At 60.3% G+C, this 22,808-nt stretch overlaps 1 protein-coding gene across 2 annotated transcripts in view; it reads right to left on the reverse strand.

The window, feature by feature from the left end:
• SCUBE1 (signal peptide, CUB domain and EGF like domain containing 1) overlaps positions 1-22,808 on the reverse strand; it is a 126,863-nt gene that overhangs the window by 10,771 nt on the left and 93,284 nt on the right. For both annotated transcript variants that reach the window (XM_018048877.1, XM_018048876.1), the window contains 10 exons: positions 21,116-21,232; positions 19,458-19,580; positions 10,609-10,728; positions 10,142-10,246; positions 9,056-9,172; positions 8,318-8,455; positions 6,866-7,069; positions 4,703-4,864; positions 2,716-2,883; positions 729-890 (listed from right to left, as the gene is read on the reverse strand). In XM_018048877.1, coding sequence (XP_017904366.1) covers positions 729-890; positions 2,716-2,883; positions 4,703-4,864; positions 6,866-7,069; positions 8,318-8,455; positions 9,056-9,172; positions 10,142-10,246; positions 10,609-10,728; positions 19,458-19,580; positions 21,116-21,232 — 1,416 coding nt within the window. The remainder of the gene's footprint in view (positions 1-728; positions 891-2,715; positions 2,884-4,702; positions 4,865-6,865; positions 7,070-8,317; positions 8,456-9,055; positions 9,173-10,141; positions 10,247-10,608; positions 10,729-19,457; positions 19,581-21,115; positions 21,233-22,808) is intronic.

The following is a 22,808-nucleotide window of genomic DNA, read 5'->3' on the forward strand; positions in this document are numbered from 1 at the left end:
GCCCAGTGAGGGCAGCCCCGGCACGGGGACAGCGTCCACCCCGAGGAGTAAGTCTTCTTCACGGGCCTCTAGGCTGTGACCAGCAGCCCCAGAAGGGGTAAAGTGGAAGGGCCGGAAACTGATCGGGGAAGAGGCAAAATACTGGAAAACAGGCCCCAAAGGACACTGAAAAGTGAGTCAGAAATCCCTCAAGACAGCATCTTCTGGGTCAGGCCTGAATGATGTGCGGGTTGAGACTAGGATGTGGCCTGTTTGCGACTGGCTTCTGCTGTCCACGCTGCTCATGGCTGAAACGGAGCCTCCTACAGACACAGCGTGGCCATCTGGTCTCCCCGTGGTGCCCGGACCCTGTACACACCGAGCACCTGGCTTCCCATCACTCAGCTCCTCTGGTCTGTGCCTTCAGAGCTGCAGGGTCCCCTCAGGCAGCTGCCCCCAAGCCTCCCTGACCGGGCTAGGGCTTTTCCCCCCACCGACTGGAGCCTGGAGCCGGGACCTGGCTGGGCACGGGTGAGCCACGGGCACCCACAAACAGTGCCATCAGGCTGCTCGGCGGAGCCCAGGCTGGCTGCACCCTCCACACCCGGGCACCCCACTGCGTGCTGTGCGGATGTGACAGGGTAGGGAGGGGTCGCCAGTCTCCCTGAGGACACACCGCGAGGTCATGGCTCACCCTGCCCCCATGACCTGTCCCCCGCCCCCCGCCCCGTGGGAAGAGCAGCGCTCACTTTTGCAGTGAGTGACGTTGGTGGAGCCGTCGAAGTCCGTGCTGGTGTTGCCTGGACAGGTGATACAGTGGTTCTGGCCGAACTCGGGCTGGTAGGTGCCGACGGGGCAGCGGATGCAGCGGTGGCTGGTGGTGTTGTAGTGGTGGCCGGGGGAGCAGTGCACTGCCGGGGGTAGCAAGGCGGGGTGGGCATTCTCTCCGGGGCCCCCTGCCCTCTGTGGCTGACTCCGCAGAGGCCGAGGCCCTTCCCCACCTCTGGGTGACCTCCCACCCACGCCCAGGCCCTGAACCGGCTGACCCTCTACTCCTGGACCCCATCCACGACCATGCTCGGGGGACCGCGGGGGTCTGAACAAGCCAGGCAGACGGAGCCCTGCCCCAGGGCCAGCTCCCTGCTCAGGCTGCGCCCATCTGACCCTCTGCGGCTGGTAACAAACGGAGAGTGAGATGCTCGGGGTGCACGTGGAGGGAGGCCAGGGGTCTGGCGTGGGGATTTGAGGAATGTGGAGCTGGCCCCGACAGAGGGTGTGGCTGGAGCAGAGCTCGGGGGTCACAGTGAGGCCTGGGCTTTCCTCTGAGCAAGCAAGACCACCTGGAGCCTCCCCATGCCCTGGGTTGCTGCTCTGGGAGAGGGCTCTGGGGAAGCTGGGTGGGGGCTGGGGTGGAGGCCCCGGGCAGGATGGGTCAGGGCTGTCGGGAGCTGGTGGCGGCCTAGGTCAGTTTAGAAGCTGGAACAGCCTGGCTCTGTTTAGAAGCTAGAGCTGCAAAGGTTGCAGACAGACTGGGGGTGGGGGGAGAGGGAAAGAGGACTCAGGGTGATGGCGAGGTTCCCTAGAGACCTGGCAGGAAGTTCCGCCGTGCACCGGAGGGGGCCTGGGCTCGTGGACTCTGAGGGGCTTGTTAGACACAGCGTGGAGATGTCGGGCAGGAGGGCAGAGCTGAGTTCAGGGGGAGGCTGGGCTGGGGACAAGCTGGGGTCATCTGTGAAGAACGCTACTCAAAGCGGGCTCACGGATTTATCCAGACTCAGAAGTGAGTGCCTGGGGCCTGGGACTGGCCAGCTCTCCTGGTTGGGGATGGGCCAGCCCTCCTGGGGGTGGGGTGGGCCAGCTCTCCTGGGGCAGGGGCGGGGGCAGGCCGGCTCTCCTGGGGGTGGGGTGGGGGGCGGGCTGGCCCTCCTGGGGGCCGGGATGGGCCAGCTCTCCTGGGGTTGGGAGCGGGCCTGGGGCACAGGCCAAGGGGAAGCAGGAAGCGTGCTCCGCAGGGGCCGTGCCACCGAGAATGGACTGGGGCTCCAGCAGCACTGGGATCCTGCGAGCACCGGCTGGGAGCACAGGCACTGGGATGGCCGTCTGTCCGGCCGGCAGGGATTCAGAGAGGGTGAGACGGGAGGAAGCCCAGACACACTTCTGGGGGACGCCAAGAGTAAAGGCCAGGACCCCTGGCAGGAGCTGCGGGGGTTTGGGGGCTGGAGAGCCAGCTGGGAGGATTCAGAGTTTGTGGTGGGCCATCAGTGGGTGGGCAGGGCTGTCCATCAGCAGAGAGCCAGCCCTGGGACGGGGTGGAGAGTTGGGGACGTGACCGTGGCAGCACTGAAGACCTCTGATCTCTGACCTCTGACCTCACCCCACTGCCCCTCTGCCTCTTGCACTTCCTCCCCTCCCAACGTCCTCCCAGCACAGCGCAAAGCCCAGTGCCTTGAGGGGCGGGAGGCTGGGGGCCCAGAGCTCCAGACTGGAGCTGCTGTGTTTGCCTGCCCCTCTCGTCTGAGACTCTCAGGCGGGCGTGGATTGGCCCCCTGCTGTCCCCGTCCTTGTGTGCAGCACAGAGCTGGTCGCCAATGTCCCCTGCTTGTGGGCTCCAGGCTCTTCCTCTGACCTTGGGCGCTTGCCACAGCAGGGAGTGAGAGGCGTCCAGGGAAACCGTCCCTGAGCAGAGGGGTTGGGAGCGGGGTCGGGGGTGGGGGGGTCGGGGGGGGGAGTCCTCACCTTTGGCCTCACAGTCTTGGAAGGAGGCGGAGCCCTCGTGCTTGGTGAGCAGGCCCCCTCCGCAGGGGAAGCAGCCTGTGCGCCCAGGTTCAGGCTGGTAGGTGCCCACGGGGCAGGCCTGGCAGGGCCTGAAGCCGTCGGTGGAGAAGGACCCTGGAGAGCACTGGCCTGGAAGTCAGAGGTCACAGCTCAGGCTGGGGGAGGGGTGCTTCGCTCAGGCCCTGCCCTCCGCTCAGCCCTCAGCTGCCCAGGAACGGCTGCAGGCATCGGGCAGCAGGCAACCAGGCCTGGGGAGGGGGAGGGATGCACGGTGTGGCCTTGGCCAGGCCTGGCGTCTCTCCTCCTACCCGCTGGGAGGGCTGCGGGATGAGGAGAAGCGCCCCTGCTGCAGAGCTGGGAAGGGTGGCCCCCACGGGTGGAAGTGGGAGGTCATTTATTTCAGGGTCCTCTGCCCGGGGGTCAGGCCAGGCTGTGTCTTCACGTGGGGGGGCAGCTCTCTTGGAAAAGACCCTGATGCTGGGAAAGATTGAAGGCGGGAGGAGAAGGGGATGACAGAAGATGAGACGGCTGGATGGCATCACCGACTCAATGGACATGAGTTTGAGTAAACTCCGGGAGTTGGCGATGGACAGGGAGGCCTGGTGTGCTGCAGTCCATGGGGTCGCAAAGAGTCGGACACGTCTGAGCGACTGAACTGACTGCACTGAACTGATGCTCCCCGGCCTAGCTGCCTGGCTGGGTCTGAGCAGAGGCAGGAGGGTCTGTGAGGTCCCTAGGGCACAGCTGGGATAAAGGGAGGGGACAACATATTCCAGCAAAGAGTCAGGATGTGGAGGGTGTCCTGGTGCTGAGCAAGGCGTGTGTTCAGGGCCTTCTCAGCCCAGACCCTGGAGATTGCTGCTCCCCACAGCAGCCTCTCCCCGTGGCTCGGTTGGGAAAGAATCTGTCAGCAATGCAGGAGATCTGGGTTCAATTCCTGAGTTTGGAAGATCCCCTGGAGAAGGGAATGGCAAGCCAGTCCAGTACTCTCGCCTGGAGAATCCCATGGACAGAGGAGCCTGCTGTCCATGGGGTCGCAAGAGTCAGACACTACTTAGCGACTAAACCATCACCACCACCAGGGGCCTCTCTGGGGCAGAGACCACACTCCTGCAAGGGGCTGGGCCCAAGGGCAGCAGGCCGGCCTGCAGGGACTCAGATCTGATCCATTCTGTCCCCAGGGAAGGCTGGAGGTTACCGCTGCCCTAAGGGAGACCCTTCCTCCCCCATTCTCTTGGGTAATCCCCACATGGCCTGGGAAGGGAGGCTGACGGGGGGAAGCTGATGAGCCCATTCCCAGATGAGTTAAGTGTGGGTGCTGCTGCTGCTGCTGCTAAGTCACTTCAGTCGTGTCCGACTCTGTGCGACCCCATAGACGGCAGCCGTCCCTGGGATTCTCCAGGAAAGAACACTGGAGTGGGTTGCCATTTCCTTCTCCAATGCCTGAAAGTGAAAAGTCAAAGTGTGGGTAGTAAATGGAAAAGCTCTTTGCAAACCAAACTGGTTGGTAAGTTGAGAAAGGGTTCTCCCAACCACCTTCGGGGTAAACTGTGAAGTTCTCTGTGTGGGGCACGGTGCTTGCCCGGCATCTGGCCACACTCCACGAAGCATTCTGGCCCTGATGGGTGCTTCACGAGGGCTCGGGTGTTTGGTGAGCCATAAAGCACTGCGAGCCTCCGCTGCCAAGCCGCCCTGTGAGCCAGTGATCAGCTGTAAAGTCCTTTCCGACCAGCTCAGGGCGGTTTGGAAACGCACTGCGTGCACCTCACCGAGTGCAGCTCGGCGCCTGCTCACCACCGTGCCTGCGCGCTGTGGGTCTTCAAGGCGCTCTGTGAGTGCAGCTGCGTTGACGTCCCCCTGGGGCTCAGCTTTGGGAACGTCAGTGCAGGCAGGAGGTGCCCCGTCCCCCCACCGCCCTGCCCTCCTCCGAGGGTGGGCCCCTACTCACCTCCGCACTCGGATACGTTGCGGGCACCAGCCAGGCCGAGCCCGTCGCTGCTGGGGCACGGTGTGCAGCTGAGCTGGCCGAGCCCGTCCTGGTAGGTCCCCGGTAGGCACGGCACACACTGGCCAGGCTCTCCGCTGAAGTAGGTGCCAGGCCCGCAGGCCACTGTGGGGGGCAAAGTGGAAAGACTGCTGGGGGCCGAGGTGTGGAGTGGGGGCCAGCCGATCTGGCTGTCCATCTCCTGGCACCCTGAGCCCAGGCTCTGTCCTTCCACAGGGGGCACAGCTCTCGTCCCTGGGGCCCAGACCCTTCCCAGAAGCGGCGGTAGTCAGGCAGTGGTCGTCAGGGTGGACTCTGGTCTCACGCCTTCTCCTGGCTGCTGCTGCTTAGGGCCGTCCCAGACCCCTCCTCTCAGCCCTCTGGTAAGGGGCCTCCGCACGTTGCCCTCCAGCCCCGACCCCTCGCCCGTGGACCACCTGCCTCCGGGATGCACCGCAGTCACTTCATCCAAACGAAGCCCCCCTGCCCGTCCCTCTCCATCCCTCTGTGGGAGCTGCTACCTGAGGCTGTGGGGGGCAGAGCAGAGGGGCTGAGGGAGTGACGGGGCCCCGAGGGGCTGAGGGTACAGAGATGCGGGACTGAGGAGAGCCCGGGGAAGCTGGCGGCACTGATCACGTAAGCACACTGACGAGGAGACAAGGAAACAGGCTGGGAAGATAAGGAGGAAGGGAGGTGGACATCTCCCTGAACAAGATATTCAGAAACATGGAAATGAAAAAGCAAGGTTACAAAGAAACCGAAGGTATTGAATCGGAGGTGCTGGTACGAACTCGTGGTTGTATAAAACACACAGATGTGCCCCACCCCCTCTGCCACACACACACACAGACACACACACGCGTGCGCGCACGAAAGCATTATGGAGCAAATGCTGTTAGCCGTCCCCAACGGGGGACTCTGGACAAAGCAAACGTGGACATTCTTTGTTCTGTCTGGCAACGTTTCTGCAAGTTTGAAATGGTTTCAGAGCAATTTATTCAAAACGCATGAAGGGTAGCACCGCCAGCCCCGCGCCCTCCCCGAGTCTCGGGGCAGCACTCTGCCTCCTGCCCTGTCTGCCCCCGCCGCCCGGATCCTGCCTTCTCCCCCGCCGTCCGCTCTGGGAGTGTGTCTCCACGCCAGTCAGCACCTCCCTGAGGGTGACTCACGAGCTTCTCAAGCTAGCCGGGACGCCTGGAACCCCACCTCTTCCGACCCCTCTCCCCCACGTTCCCCCAGATCAGAAAACCACGGCCCCTCTGCCCAGGTGGCCCACGCCCCGGGAGCCGTCCTGGAAGCCTCCTTCTCCCCCACCTCCCCCTCCAAAGCGTGCTCTCTGGCTCTCTCTCCCACGTCCGCCTCTCCTGCTGCCCCTGCTTCCAGGCCCCATCATCTCTCGCCAGGTCTCCCCTCCTCCTCCACCGCCCCCCACCTCGGCCGTCCCGCAGCTGAGGGCGGGTGAGGCTGCGCCCACTCAGTACGGTCTAGAGCATCAACCCACGGCGCCCAGGGCCGCCCCGGGCCGGCCAGGCTCTATTCTGTCCTGAGGGTGTGTTTGCCTGCTGGCTGCCTGCCTTCTTTCCCATGTAACCATGGACCCCGCTAGAACAAGGACTCTTGCAGGGTTCACCTCCCAGCCCCCTGCGGCTGGCTCTAAAACCGTCCCCAACTTGATGCGCTGGTTCTGGGGCACTGATCGCTAGGGGCACTGGTCACCAGCCTCTTTCATGAGACCTGGCTGCCTGTCCTGGGCCTGCTGTGGCCGAGTGCCCCCCTTGCTCCTTGCAGCATGGCCGCCCCCCCAGGAAGCCCTCAGCCTCGCAGGCATCTCTGCCAGGCTCCTCCTCTGCCCTTGGCTCCCACTCACCTCCTCCGGTAAGCCTCCTCTAGCCACTCACACTGGCCCCACACCCTCCATGCCCCTTGGCGGGGGCCTTGCTGACCTTGCTCTTCCTGCCTGCCCTCCAGGGGCGGGGGTTGCTACCTAACACCAGCCATCGCATCTAAGTGCTTCCCTTGGGGGGCCTCCTTGTCCCCCGTCCCCTCCCAACGTGTCTGTCTCCCCTGTGAGCTGTGACCTGGGCTGGATGGACAGAGGTAGACTGCAGGTGACGGGCAGGGACTCACCGCATTTGCCGTCCTGCGGCGCGTGGCCGGGGCCGCAGGTCCCCGGGCCCTCTGGGGCCTTGGCCGGCCGCTGGGCCAGCTCGTACTCGGTGCCCGCGACCTGCACGGAGAAGTGCTGCCGGCTCAGGGACTTCCGCAGGGTCTTGATGGCGGCCTGCAGGCTCTGCTCCGCTCGCCTCCGCACGCAGTCGGCCTCACAGGTGTCTGCAGGGGCGGGCGAGACCCAGGCTCGCCACCTCCCCCGGGAGAGGCCTCCGCCACCACATGCCCCCCTCCGCCAGATGCGGACGCAGCCGGGCCTCTGCTCGGGGAGCTTTCCCGAAGCAGCAGCAGCAGCAGTGCTGGAGAGGGACGCAGGAGGGCTGGAACGTCTGACAGGCTGGGGACCCAGGCTCCGAGAGGTGTGAGCAGTTCGAGGCCCCGAAGCAGATCTGAGAAGCGGGTAGGCTTCTGCCACTGCGATGCATCTTCCCTTGCCGGGCACAGCACCCTCATGGGAGCCCCTCCAGCCACACCAACACCCGTGAGGCTGCCTCTGTCTCCAGCACAGCGTTACAGCCCTCCGACCTTGAACCCGGGGCCCCTCGTGGCCTGGAGCCCTGTGCCTTGCTAGCCTTGATGCCCCGCACTCAGACTTGCCGTGAACTCCGCCTTCTGGCCGCCCTTCCCCGCGCCTCATCTCCTGAACACCCCCCGCTCTCTCTGCCTCTGGGCCTCTTCTATTCCCTCCGCCTAAACACCATCCCTGCCACCTGCTTCCACTTGGTGAACTGTGATTTTAGGTCCTGGTCCAGACGGCACTGCGTCTTGGGGGTCCTGTGGCCCCTCTCTTGGGGAGGGCCCTGAGCACTGCACCCCGTTCGTTCTTACACGCCCACCATCCAGCCTCTCCCTTGGCCCTGGGTGGGTGTGTGCCCCCTCCCTGCCCCCTCCATGACTGGCGGTGCCGCCAGCATGGGGACCAGGGTTTGTCCCCTGTTTCTGTAGCGTCCAGGGCCAGGCATGCCCTGCACACACTTGCTCAAAGACCTCCGCTCCTCTGTCACAGCTCAACACTCATTTACAGCGTGGAGGGAAATGAGGAACACAGTCCAGCCCACAAGGCCCCTTCTGGAACCTGGGAGAGACCGGTGCTGGGTTCGCGGTCCTGGGGAGGACCTGCCTGGTCCGGGTGAGGACGGAAGGGAGGGGAGAGGTGGCGTGGCCCTCCCTGCAGCCCCAGGCCTGCTCCTGCTGCGGCCCCGGCCTCCTTCTCCACCCTGGGCTGCGCAGCTGCTTTGAGGCCCCACTTCTGGGGCCAGCTCCCCCGCCTGCCTGGCCAGCCTCCACATCCCGGAGCCATCGTGGCTGGAGTGGGGGCCTGGCTTCAGGCCCAGCGGATCCCCGCCTGCCCTCCCCATCTGCCGTCCTCGTGGAGGCTCTCAGCACCTCGCGAGGGGACCCCTCACCCACCTGAGGCCTCTTCCACCTTTGTTTCCACCTCGAACTCGGCCGTGATGTGGGTCACCTCCTTGGATGGAGACTTCCGGCCGCGGCGCCTCTTCTTGGAGGAGTCACACTTGAGGGTCACAAAGGTCAGGTGGCAGTTTTCTGGACAAGGAAGGGGCCACTGTGGAAAAGGTGGCAGGGGGCGGGGAGCGGGGGTCCCGCCTTGCCTAAGAGTCCAGGCTCAGACGGGCACACAGGCTGGAGAAGGCCAGGGTCTCAGGATGGGCCCTGGGGGACGGAACCCTGTACCCACCCCATCGAGGCCCTCACAGCGCTGCCCGTGGGGCCCCTGGAGCGTCTCCCTTAGTGAGGCCGTGCATCCCCAGCTCGGGGTGACCTGGCCCAGGTTAGGCCTGCCGAGTGCCCGGCTTTGTCAGGTTTCAGCAAACAGAGCTGGCGTGCTTTCTTTTGGCCCTGCTCTCTGGCTTTCCCCGTGGAGGTCCCCTGCCTGGAACGCCCTTCTTGGCCACCCTCATTCAAGAAAGGGCTCCTTCCACTTGGACATGAGCTGGCAGAAAGCCTTGCTCTGGGGGGAGCTCGCTGAACCCCGGGGTGAGGTGGAGAGAGGGGCCGTGGGGATGGTCTTCTGCTGGCACGCTGGCTTTCATCCCCAGGGACACCACCGCGGTCTGCGGGGCAACAGGGGGGCCCCGAGGGCCCCACTGCCCACCACATGGGCTGGCACTGGGATGGCCCACTCACCCAGCAGCAGCTGCCTCGGGGCCTCCTTGGCTGGCTCCCGGCTTCGGGGCTGGAGGCGGCACTTGGCGTCTCGGATCTTGAAGCGTGCCTTCTGCCTGATGAGGGCGGTGGGGGCACCTGGGGAAAGCCCACACCCAGTGGTGGCCTCTCCGTGGACAGGGGGGTGGAGGGGCCCAGGCACGGCAGAGAGGGAGGGCCTGAGGGTGAAGGGGCCCGCTGGGGGGGCCGTGTCCCCTGGGAGCTGGGGGTGGGGACCTCTGCGGGCTGACGTCTCTCCCTGAGAAAGTGCGAGTATGGACGGTGGGGCCGAGCTCAAGCCATAGGTCAGCCAGCCAGAGGTCTGCGGAGGAAGAAAGGCAAGCCTCCCGCCTTCTCCCTCATCACCAGAGCGAGTTTACGTGGCTCGTGCCTTCGGGAAAAGGGGCAGCACACGCGGGAGAGGGGAGTGCGGGAGGGAGGGGCCTGGAAGCGACGTAGATGCGCAGAGCCCTGACTCCTTCCGAGAGCAGCTCACAGAGCCCACGGTAAAGACTCCTGGAGCCACGGCAGCTTGGCGTCACACGGCGTATGCATCAGACATGTCACTGAGTCCAGCATCCCAAACAGGGAGGGCTGCCGAAGCACCACCTCCGGCTGCGTGGAGCTGGCTGCGCCCCGGGGGCCAAGAGCGTGTGTGTTTCTGGAACTCCTGGGGCGGGGTCTCCCAGCAGAGCCCCGACTCCGGGAGCTTGTACAACCTCATGTCACAGCACATGTGACTCATTTCCCTGAAACGGAATCTGAGATCCACAGACTCACAGCACTCACTTTAGGGTCACAGAACGACTCTGGATCCGTGGCCCAGAGCCTCAGAGGCGGGCAGGCCCTTCGGTGGTGCACCGGCCCTGGGCTGGGCCTCGGCCTGCAGACTGGCCGCTTCTGGGTCCTGGCCCTGCTCTGAGCTCCCCAGCACCCTGAGCCATATGGGGCAGGCGCCAGGTCGGGAGACCTTCCCGGGCCATGCCCCTCCGCTGGTGACCCCTCCATGACCCTGCTGGTGCCGGGTCACGCGGGTGAGCTGCAGCCTGGACAGGCTGGGGACTCTACCTGAGCAGCTGGGCCCGGCGCTGGAGCTAGTGACGTTGCGTTTCTGGAGCGCCTTGCCCTGGAGGCTGGGGACACCGCAGCTCAGGCTGTAGCTGTTGTCCGAGTCTGTGGAGAGGCCAGTGGTGAAGCGGGCCTGGGTGCCCCTCTCTCCCAGCACCCCAGATCCTAGGGGCCTCCGGGGGGTCACTAAATACAACGACGGTCGGGACTGACCCTTACGTCCACTCATTCCTGCTCCACGACCACAGGCTAAGTGTCTGGGCAGAAACGAGACCACTGTGCTTTTGAGGAGGACGCTGTGGCCCCCAGAAAGCCAGACAGCTGCCCAGGACCACTCAGTGACCAGGGCCGGGGGTCCTCTGCTGGGGTCCTTTCTTAGAGAGCAGCAGGGAGCGGGGGCTGGATCCCGGGGGGACACAGCCCTGCCCCCCTCTCCGCCGCCCCTTCCCCAGGACAGCCTCAGTTACCTGGCATGAAGAGTGTGTGGCCAGGGCAGGCAAGGGAGCAGCTCTCCACACCGCCCGCCTTGCCGCAGGACAGCTGGGCCGGGGGTGAGGCCTTGGCCCGGGAGAGGCACCTGCCCGTCTCTGGGGAGAAGGAAGACACACGAGAGGGCTTGAGGGACCGGGGAAGGCCTTTAGGAGCCGGCAGGCCCCTGAGCGTGAACCAAGAGGAACTCCCGCCGCCCGTCGGTGCCCTGGCCAGACCGTCTTGGTGGGAGGGGGCTGCGGAACGGCAGAGTCCACACCCATTTGGATGCAGGAGGACACTGGGCCCGGGGAGAGGCGCGCTCCCCCGACCCCGGTCCACGCTGTCTGCGAGAAGGGTCACACTGCGCCCAGACCTGAGTGCGGGGTTGGACCCTCTCCAGCAGCGGTCCCTGCCCACCCGGGGAAACGAATGGCTGGAAATGGACATGGGCTTCTTGGTAGTGACCGACCTCGAAACACGGGAGGGCCACTGGGAACCCTCTCTGGGGCAGACCCCAGACACATCCACTAGGTGTTTGAAGATGTCCTGAACTGAGCTCTTCAGAGTTTCTCACGTGTTTAGCTTTTGAGGATAAAACATTTTCCCCAGACCCCTAGGAAAAAGACTGACAGTTCTATAGGCAAAGTAGACACGAGAACTGGTCTCATAGGACCTTCTAGAATTGATCGGTGACACCTGCCTCTGGGATAGTCACCACCGTCTGAGTCCATCAGCAGTGGTGGAGTCGCCCCGAGAACGGGTGAACACTGGAGACTTAGCTGGATTAAGACACTGCAGTGGGGAATTGCCAGTTTGGATGAGCTTCAACATGTGCCTAAACATTTTCAAAAGGAGTCTTAGAAGGTAAACCATCTAGAAATAGAAACAGACTCATGGCTCTCCAGATAAAACATCCAGCCCCCCAATAAACACAAGACCAGAAGTCCCCTGTTCCCAAAGAATCAAGAAGCTATGAACAAAAACACCTGCAGATAATCCAAACCGAAAGGGCCGCTGGATGAGCCAGTGTTCTCTCTGGTTAAGAAACAGAGGACGACCATCCACCCCCAACCTTCCAAGGCAGACATCAACCCCTAGCAGTTCCCTGTACTTGCTCCGACTTCCTAGAGGGGGTCGTCAACAACTGCAGATGAACCACACGGCTTTCCTGTGTGCGGGGGGCCACTGCCCCTGCCCTGCACATACCCGCACATCCTTCTGGGGACACGGAGGAAGCAGAGCACTGCCGGATCTTTTCCAGGGCCATCTCTCGGGGGTTCGTTTGCAGTGAGCAACCTCTAGGAGTGAGGTCTCATCTCCCTCCAGACAAGAGCAGCCTGGCTTCCGTTCACTGTAATAGTGAGTGATGAGTTCCCCAAGCTGGGTGTCCTTCAGCTGGGATGCAGGCTCCCTGTCTGCATAGCATCCTCTGGGTGGATGAGACCTAGGGGGCTGCTTGCTGAGCTCTGGGCTCAGAGACCGTTGGACTCTGATCTGGGGGTCTAATGTCTCCTGTGGGTGCCCACAGAACAGGGCCGGGCTAGCTTGCTCAGCTCTCATGCAGGGGAGATCTGACTCCACCATGCCTACCATCCATCTTAACCATCTCGGAACATGGAAACCCTCAGAAAGATGTTTAAAGTCGCTTCCCAGGTGGTGCTAGGGGTAAAGAACCTGCCTGCCAATGCAGCAGACACAAGAGACACAGGTTCTCTCCCTGGGTCGGGAAAATCCCCTGGAGAATCGCATGGCAACCCACTCTAGTGTTCTTGCTTGGAGAATCCCATGGACTGAGGAACCTGGTGGGTTATAGTCCATAGGGTCGCAAAGAGTCGGACATGACCGAAGCAACTTAGCACAGCACACAAAAAACAAGAGGGACGGCAAACTCAGTTCAGTTCAGTTCAGTTCAGTCGCTCAGTCGTGTCTGACTCTTTGTGACCCCACGGACTGCAGCACGCCAGGCCTCCCTGTCCATCACCAACTCCTAGAGTTTACCCAAACTCACGTCCATCGAGTCAGTGATGCCATCCAACCATCTCATCCTCTGTTGTCCCCTTTTCCTCCCACCTTCAATCTTTCCCAGCATCAGGGTCTTTTCAAATGAGTCAGCTCTTTGCATCAAGTGGTCAAAGTATTGGAGTTTCAGCTTCAACATCAGTTCTTCCAATGAATATTCAGTACTGATTTCTTTTGGGATGGACTGGTTGGATCTCCTTGCAGTCCAAGGGACTCTCAAGAGTCTTCCCCAACACCACAGTTCAAAAGCATCCGTTCTTCGGTGCTCAGCTTTCTTTATTGTCCAACTCTCACATCCATACATGACTTCAGGAAAAACCATAACTTTGACTATACAGACCTTTGTTGGCAAAGTAACGTCTCTGCTTTTTAATATGCTGTATAGGTTGGTCATAACTTTTCTTCCAAGGAGCAAGTGTATTTTAATTTCATGGCTGCAGTCACCATCTGCAGTGATTTTGGAGCACCCCCCCTAAAAAGTAATAAATTAAAGAGGAGGAAAAATGTACATTTGCCTTAAAGTAAGAATACCTGGTTGTGAGAGAATATGACAGAAGGCAGGGAAGAGGCATATTTGAAAATCTGGGAGCGGCAGGAGGCTTAAGGGGACATGAACTTGATTTGCTTTGGTTTATTAAAACCACTCAGAGGTGGGCCTTTCTAACCATCGTCAGTTCTTTCCTGAGTCCCAGCCTGCACCTGCTCCTCTGGGATCGTCATCAGATGAGCCTCCTTTCCCTGCGTCAAAGCCCTGGCATGTGTGGGGGGGGGGACCTACACTGCAGATGGAGCTGGCAGCTGAAAGACACCGGAGGGGTGATTTTTTGAAGTCTCAGAAAATCTTCCTCCCCCTGACTCAGATCATCGCCGATGGGAGCCTTAACATACCTCTCTTACGTATGATCAAAAAACAGAATCCGTGGGGCAAACTTGCCACAGCAACTGGAGCAGCCCAGATTACTATAAACCTTTCTTTTTTTTATTTTTGTGTCAACATGCAAAAATTAGGCCAGGCTCTTGGGACAAACTCAACAACGCAGGACGCATCTGTGAGGAAAGCTTGTCCCCGCTGCCTCAGAATAATCACAGCCTGGGATAAAGTAGTCGGAACGTCTTCGGACCTTGTACTGGAACCGCCTTCAAGTCTGAAGGAACCATATGTAGCACAATCCCTCCCGTACTTTTTCTGCTTGTCAGCGAACTCCTTATGGTGTCTGGTTCCTCACACCGCCATTGAGCAACTCTTGTACCTGTTCTTTTTTTCAGCCACATTGCAAGGCTTTCGGGATCTTAGTTCCTGACCAAGGCCCAGCTTCAGCCCAAGTCCTAACCCCTGGACCACAGGGAATTCCCTCTCCTAGCCCTTCCTGGAGGAGACACTCACCTTCGTGTGTCTGTACTTCCCAAGGATTCATACACAGAACAGACCTTGTGGATGCTCCACATCGAATCCCAGCTTAACACTGTTTTGCTGATAGGACTTAGGAATAAAAATGAAGACACCCTGAGAGTCATATCCAGGCCATCCTGAAGGAAACCAACCCTGAATACTCATTGGAAGGACTCGTGCTGAAGCTGAAACTCCAATCCTTTGGCCACCTGATGCAAAGAACTGACTCACTGGACAAGACCCTGAGGCTGGGAAAGATTGAAGGCAGGAGGAGAAGGGGACGACAGAGGATGAGATGGTTGGATGGCATCACCGATTCAACGGACATGAGTGTGAGTAAACTCTGGGAGCTGGTGATGGACGGGGAGGCCTGGCGTGCTGCCGTCCATGGCGTCCAAAGCAGTCGGACACGACTGAGCGACTATACTGAACTGAACGTCCATCTCTGATTATGGGCAGGAAACCTCTCTGTTTTCAGAGCATCCTAAGGTGGCATGCATCCACCTGTGTGTGTATCTTTGCCTTTTCTGTTTAGGGACTTAACATGGTAGAGAGGCTGCAAGTTCAGGCTTAGAGTCAGTCAGAGCCCCTCCAGGCTGGAGGATTCATGCATGTCCAGTTCAGTTCAGTCGCTCAGTTGTGTCTGACTCTTTTTGACCCCATGGACTGTGCCGCGCCATGCTTCCTTGTCCATCACCAACTCCCGGAGTTTACTCAAACTCATGTCCATCGAGTTGGTGATGCCATCCAACCATCTCATCCTCTGTCGTCCCCTTCTCCTCCCGCCTTCAATGGATGTTAGAGGGAATGTTTTTCGGATCGTCATGTGGTGATGCTGCTCAGGCCAAAGTCCTCGGGCAAGGACCAAGGGGACCACGGGTTCCACCACACACTGTGTCTGGCCTCCTACTCTGCCAGGGAGCAGGGCGAGCAATCACCTTTTAAGACCCGTGAGGGATGACAGCTGGTGGAGCCAGGCGACCCCTGGGACCACCAGACCAGCTCCCGCAGGTGTCTGCTAGCATCGCCCTAAGACCACGCTTCCTTCCTTGTAGGGACAGACTGGTGGTGGCAATGAGACAGTGTGGGTGCGAGGCTCTTCCAGGGGAGAGGACATGGCCAGGCCATGGTGTGGCTGCGACTGTCAGAATCCTGGGGAAAGTGTAAAGATAGGACCCGGACTGGAACCACCCCCTCAGGGGCCCTCTGAGCATCCGCACATACACTTCATGGCCACAAATACACGTAATTTTGGAGGGGTCCAAAATCACTGCAGATGGTGATTGCAGCCATGAAATTAAAAGACGCTTACTCCTTGGCAGGAAAGTTATGACCAACCTAGATAGTATATTCAAAAGCAGAGACATTACTTTGCCAACAAAGGTCCATCTAGTCAAGGCTACTGTTTTCCCAGTGGTCATGTATGGATGGGAGAGTTGGACTGTGAAGAAAGCTGAACACAGAAGAATTGATGCTTTTGAACTGTGGTGTTGGAGAAGACTCTTGAGAGTCCCTTGGATTGCAAGGAGATCCAACCAGTCCATTCTGAAGGAGATCAGCCCTGGGATTTCTTTGGAAGGAATGATGCTAACGCTGAAACTCCAGTACTTCGGCCACCTCATGTGAAGAGTTGACTCATTGGAAAAGACTCTGATGCTGGGAGGGATTGGGGGCAGGAGGAGAAGGGGACGACAGAGGATGAGATGGCTGGATGGCATCACCGACTCGATGGATGTGAGTTTGAGTGAACTCTGGGAGTTGGTGATGGACGGGGAAGCCTGGCGTGCTGTGGATCATGGGGTTGCAAAGAGTCGGACACGACTGAGCGACTGAATTGAACTGAATAGTATATTTACTTTCTGGATGAACTGAAATAGGCTCTCGTTGGAAAAAAAAAAAACAGCACTGAAATATTATCAAAATATTATCCCCAAATTCCTTATTTGGGATATTTAAACTAATGTACTTAGCAACATATAGACGCATTTCACTGGGAAAGTTATTCATGAATTACTCATAAACTTCATGGTCTTTATTACCCCTAATTTTCTTGAAAAATAAAAACAACGTTTTTCAGAACTTACTGTAAAGCAACCATTTAGAGGTCTGAGGTTTTTCAGAGAACCTCCAAAAGCAGTTCACAGAAACTGATTGTTACCCAAGATTCTCAGAACTGGCCCATGGCTACGCAGGGTGGAGGCTTGTGCCTAAGACCGCTGGAATAAATTCTCCTAGATGTTTGCAGCCACTGATTTCCACACACGCTTTTGCATTCCCTTGTTCCTCATTCCTTCGGTCACGTTTCCCCACACTGTGTGTCTAAGGGCGTGCATTTCTGACTTCTCCCATCATGTTTCCCTTGCAAATAATAGCTCATCTAGATCTAGGCTGTACTAAGTGATAACCACCAGCCTGATTCTTTAAATCGGTTCTCCCAAGCTATTGCTAGGGAAGCCAATATTGAAAAAAGGTGTTAAGTATGCTGTGCTCAGTCGCTCAGTCATGTCTGACTCTTTGCAACCCCATGGACTGTAGCCCACCAGGTTCCTCTGTCCATGGGAATTCTCCAGGCAAGAATATTAGAGCAGGCTGCTATGCCCTCCTCCAGGGGATCTTCCCAACCCAGGGATTGAACCCAGGTCTCCTGCATTGCAGGTTGATTCTTTACTGTCTGAGCCACCAGGGAAGCCCACGAACACTGGAACAGGTAACCTATCTGTTCTCCAGGGGATCTTCCTGACCCAGGAATCGAGCCGGGGTCTCCTGCACTGCAGGTGGATTTTTCACCAGCTGAGGTACCAGGGAAGCCACAAAGTACCCTACACAAACCTAATTAAGTATGATCCTCTTTGTAGACAATACATAAAAAGAAGTAAAATGCCCCTGGACCGGGAGAGGTCAATTCAGCTGTCTCACAATGTATCTTGACTATCTGTCACAACGCCACTCACAGACAGCATACCTACAGTTTCATGAGGTTGACCGTGTGTCTCATACAGAAGTCTGACTCACGGTGCCACCCCAGGCCCTCAGCTAACTGCCCTGTGGGGCTCTGGACTGTAACAACGAATGACTCCCCAGGACTCTCAGCGAATGATGCCTCCTTGCAAAGCCTCCGAGGGTAGAACACGTTCCGAGAGACGTAATGATATGACCCGGTGAAGCGGGCCGCGGGGGCTCTTGGCCCCATCCCTCGGGACTGGGCAGCTCCCGTGGTCATCAAAAGTGTGCCCCTCACTTTGGGAGATGCGGCGAATAGTCCAGCCTGGGGCATGGCATGGAGGGTAGCTGTGGTAACAATACCACCTGGAAACTTCTTCTGGGCAACCAGGGGAGTCTGTGCTTGTGATTCTGAAGCTGGATTCACAGCAGAGGAGAGGTGGGACAGTCATCATGGAGGCTCCAGGAGAGAGCGGCCTGCGCACTGTGGGCGTGGGAGCTGGGGGGACCGGGTTTCCAGGTCCACCCTGGGAATTCTTAAATCACAGTTCTGGAGGACCTTTCAGGACCTTCTAGGAATGCCTGCCGTCACACCGTCTGTCTCCCCACTCCAGGTCTACTGGACAAGCCCTGGTGGCCCCTCCTGCAGCTCTGACTGAGAGACGACCAAAATGGAGACTGAGAATTAAAAAGAAAAAAGAAATGTCCTCATATCCCTAGAGAAAGCCTGTACCTGATAGCTCTGGTCACCGGTAAACACCAGCCCTCACACGACCCTCATTATCAGTGGACACGCCTCGGAAAGCCTATCAATTGATGACAACCAAAGTCAGCCAACTCTTGGCCAGTTCACTGAGTGCTCAGGCTTCTGAGCCTAGAGTCAACCCAGGCTCCACCCTGCAAAGGCGTGCTCCTCAGACTGACACCCCCTAATCCTGCCTCTGACCAACACAACCCCGTGAAAGCTCTTCCCCTAGACTCTAGACAAAACCAGAGGATTTGCTTTGCTCAGCAAGACCCTGTCTGGGCAGCGGGGCAATTCTTCCTGAAGTGAGCAATAAATTCAGCTGTTTGGCTTCAGGTACCGAGGGGTGGCATCAATTCTTGGACACTGTCCCACATCCACTCAGCATGTGCTGAGGGCCCACGGCTGCCAGGCTCTGTCCCAGGTGCTGGGAAGACAGCAGTGAACAAGGCAAGCAAAAATACCCGCCTGCGTGTGTGGAGTGCGTTCAGTGAGGACCAACTGACAGCACCCAGCAGGCACCGTGATGGACACAGAATGGCTGGCTGCTGTGAAGTGCGATGGGAGAAAAAAGGCAAGGGCAGTGTTGGGAGGGGGCACAGAGTCGGGGCTGGCTGCTGCTCTGCTCTGGGTTTGTGGTCAGGAAGTGCCCCCTGCCCTGCCCCACTCAGCAGACTCTTGCAAAGAGTAGAGTCCTCCAGGCCAAGAGAAGAGCCTGTGCACAGAGGGACTGGGCCCTTGAGGTCAGGGAGGCCAGCGTGGGCGGTGGGGGGACGGTGAGGGTGGAGGGTGAGTGGGGGCGTGGGGGGGGGTAGCAGCCTCTGGACCGCTCTAGGAAGCCTGGCTTTGCTTCTGCATGGAGAGGACTCACTGGAGGGCTCTGAGTTGAGAGGGACGAATGCTGACTTAGATTTAAAAGGCTTAACTTGGGACTTCCCTGGTGGTCCAGTGCACTGGGAGACTCCCAGCTCCCAGTGTAGGGGAGGGAACTGGTCAGGGAACTGGATCCCACATGCCACAACTAAGTCTGCGTGCCACAGTGAAGGCTGAAGATCCCACATGCTGCGACTAACACCCAGCACAGTCGAATAAATACAGGACTCAGTGATGAAAAATAAAATCAAAGGCTTAACTCTGGTGGCCCAGGGGATGTGAGAGCATGGCGGGACAAGGCCCTGAAAGTTGTGTCGGGGACATAACCCCAGCATCCAGGACAGGCCCAGCACCCAGGACAGGCCCAGCCCCCAGGAGAGGCCCAGCATGCAGCGTAGTCAGTATGTGTTTATGGAACCCGTGAGGCAGGGGCCTGCCCTGCACTCAGCCTGGAAGGGCCTGGGCCCCAGAGCCCACCCGCAGAGGGTGCATGAAGCCCTGCTCTCCAGGAGGCCCTCCCAGCCAGACACCGCAGGGCCAGCGGCCCTGAGCAAGTAGCCGGCTTGCAAAGACCCAGGTGCGCCCCAGGCCAGGCTCCGGTGCTGCTGCACCTGGGTAACCCCCTCCCCGCCACTAGCCTCCTTGGCAGGACAAGGCGGGGGTGCAACCGAGGCCCCCACACTGCGCTCCTCTGCGTGCTGACTCACTCTTCCTGCGTCAGCACACGCTGACCCCCGGCTCTCCGTTTCTGTGCCCCAGGCTGACACCCAGTGTGCCCCCACCCCCCGCACCCCTCTCCTTGCTCCAGCCTCCGTCCCATCAGCCGCCCGCGAGCAGCAGAGCACCTGCCCAGGAGCACCCCACCCCCGGGCACTCACCCACGCAGTCCTTGCGGTTCCAGTGCAGGCGCCTCCCGGGGGGGCAGACGCATTCGTAGCCGCCCTTGGTGTTGACACAGCCCTGGTCGCAGCTGCCGTTGTTCATGCTGCACTCGTCCACATCTGGAGGCACAGGCTGGCGTCAGGGCAGGAGGCGGGCTGGACGGCGCCCCCGGGGCTGGCAGGGCAGGACACACCAGGGTGGGAGGCCGAGAATCCCTGGACCCTGACCCTCGCCTGAGGCTCTCACTGGATGCAGACAAGAGGCTGCGCGTGACACACACGTGAGCTTACACACATGTGCACACACACATACAGACAGACACACACAGGGCGTGTGACACACGAGCTTGCACACACACACACACATGCACACACACACAGAGAAACACACACACAGGGTGCATGACACACACATGAGCTTGCACACACACACGGCATGTGACACACAAGAGAGCTTACACATGTGCGTACACACACACAGGGCTCCCACAGACACCAACACACATCCTCCCCTAGGAACCTCAGTGGTTTGCTGAACTTGGGCAGCTGAGCCCCTTCTCGGGGCAGGGCAGAGAGTGGCACAAAACAGAGCCGTCAGCAGGTTTGGAGGGGCCGGGAGTGCCCAGCACTGGTCCCGGGGGCCTGAGGCCTCATCCCAGTGCGGGTCTTTGGACATGCCCTTCCCAGCCCGTTCCCCCTCCCGCAAGGGCCCCGGGGCCCTGGGAAGTCTCCCTGAGGCCCTGCCTTCTTTTGGGCCGAAGCTCTGTGTGTGAAAGCTGGTGCCAGGCTTTTGGGAGTCCCTCCAGAAAACTGTAGCTCCCCGCAGCACCAGCTGTGCCTGAGCCCACCCAACCGCTGCAGCTGCCCCCCACGGGGAAGCGCGGCTACCCCAGGTCACAGGACAGGAGGAGACACGGTTCGCCCCCCGCTAAGCCCGTACGTCTGGAACCCTCCCTCTCTCCACATCCCTCCCCAGCCTGCTCGAGCCCCTGGGGCTCTCACTCCCGTGTCCGGAGCCGTGTCCCCATGGGTGCTCTGGCTTCCACTCTCCTAAACACAGGGTGGTGGGAGGGCTCTCCTTACACGAACTTGAACTTACAGGTCACATCCCTGCCTTGACCCTCCAGTGGCTTCTCCCGGTGCTGAGAATAAAGCCTCAAGGCCCCTGGGGCTCACGAAGCCCTGGGTCCTCTCTGCACCAGGCACTAACCCTTCCCTCATGGGGCTCTGGCCCCACTGGCTGCCCCTCGGTCCCTCTGCGCTCCCTCTGCCTCAGGGCCTTTGCACATGCTGACCCCGCTCTTCCTGACTCCAGTACTCCTCCTTTGGGGGCCCCCATTGACCTGCCCCTCTCTGCTGTCAGCCCCTCCACTGGAGTAAGCCGACTGTGGTGCTCTGTCCCGGTGTCCTCCCTGTCTGAGTCGGGTTCCCCAGAGGCTGTTGCTTCCAGGCCAAAGCCCACAGCCTGGCTGAGGCCTGGCACCCCGCCTCCCACCCTCCCACCTTGCCCTTGGCTGAGCCCCTCTGCCCACCAGGCCCTCCCAGGCCCATCCAGAGTCCAGGTCGGGGTGCGGGGTGTGGGGCGCAGTGTGGGGGGCCGTGCGGCCAGGCGCGTGCCTCAGGGGGGAGGTGGCCCTGGCGGGCGAGCTGCAGACCTCCGCAGTGGGTGGTCCCGTAGAGCGTGTAGCCGCGGTGGCAGAGACACTGGAAGCTGCCCGGGGAGTTGATGCAAGTGTGGTCGCAGGCCCGCTCGAAGGAGCACTCGTCGATGTCTGTGGGGCCACAGGGAGAGAGGTCCGGGGGCAGTTTCAGGGCGCGGCGGGAGGCACGGCCTCATCACTCAGAGGGACATCTGTGCACAGCGGTCCCGGGGCTCCGGGCTCAGTGCAGAGCCGACTCGCGGCAAACCTCAGACCTCTTGTCCCTGCCCGATTTTCCATTTTGTCCCCATGAACTTCACGGTCCTGGGTTACAGGCCACCTCACTCTCTTTTCTGGAGGTGGGCAGGGTAGGAATATTCTGAGTAGAAGGGATTATTCTGAATCCTTGCTAATAAGGATTAGCTCACATGCCGGTGTGACTAGGGTAGGTGTTTAATCCACACCGGCAGGGAACCGACAGGTCTGCCCGAGGAAGAAGCTGAACGGTCACCCCAAGGTGTGTCCAGAGAAACTAGGGAAAACAGCGCAGATAGAAAGGGGCGCCGGTGGGGCAGATACCACCTGTGGAGAGTAACAGAGTAGCCTTGATAGGAGGTGAGATTTGATTCTGACCCCCTGGCAGCCTGGGTGAAAAAGGAAAGAGGGAGGGTCACAGAGGGCCTGTTCCTGGAAGGGAGACATGAACCTTGGGTTCACAGGAGGCAAGTCTGTCCTGGCCACAGTTCTGAGGGAGATGGCCCCCGTGGGACAGGTGACGGGGCTGGCCTGCCTCTCCTCTGAATATGCTGCTCACGTGACCACAGACGTCCTCATGACACACGTGCGTTTGTAATAACACTAGCTCAAGGAATGAATCACTGTGGGAGCTCAAGGGAAGACGAGGTTCCTTCCGGGGTGGGGGGAACTGGGAAGGCCCCCTGGTGCCCGTGTGGGAGGGGCACTCTGGGCAAAGGCTGGGGGGTGGTGGCAGCACCCGATCCCCAGTGATTGGGTGGGGCTCAGGGGGGCTGGGGTGCCCTTCCCAGGGGCCCTGAGTGCCAAGCAGCCAAGCAGAGAAGCCTAGACCGCTCCTTGGTGGAGCTGGGGACCCAGGGGTTGTGCTGGAGCATGGCCGGGGCCAGAGCCCAGGCTGTGGAGAGATGGCTCAGGACGAGGGTGGAGGAGACTCAGCTGGAGCCCCGAGTGGCCCTGTCGTGGCCTCCTCCACGCCCTCTGCGCCCCTCTCACAGGGCAGCGGGGATGCAGTCGAGGCCACTCCCTCATCCCTCCGGAGAACACAGCCAGGCACAGAGAAGCAGGGTGCCCGGGAGCCTTGCTCAGGCCTGGACAGACGCTGGGCTCCCAGGGGGGGCCCTCGTGGCCCGAGAGGAAGTCGGGGCCAGGCTGCCTGGCCAGGAATGCGGAGGCTGAACCCTGGGAGGGCAGGTGACAGGCTCAGGTCACGTGAGCAGCCCCAGGCGGGGCTGGCCCTAGACCCGCCCTCACCAGCCCCTGCTCCCGCCTCTCCTGGGGCCCTTGGGGGGCTGGGGGTGCACATCCTGGGCCCCTCAGGGCCTCGTCTGAGCGGCACTAAGAGTGGGAGCCTCAAGTCCACGGGCGATGCCGCCGAGTGCACCCTGTGACTGCTGGGACCCTGCAACAGGGCCACAGCCGCTGTCGGAACCCGGCCGCCATCCCATCCCCACCA

Source organism: Capra hircus, chromosome 5 (genome assembly GCF_001704415.2).
Source record: "Capra hircus breed San Clemente chromosome 5, ASM170441v1, whole genome shotgun sequence".
Lineage (NCBI taxonomy): Eukaryota > Metazoa > Chordata > Mammalia > Artiodactyla > Bovidae > Capra > Capra hircus.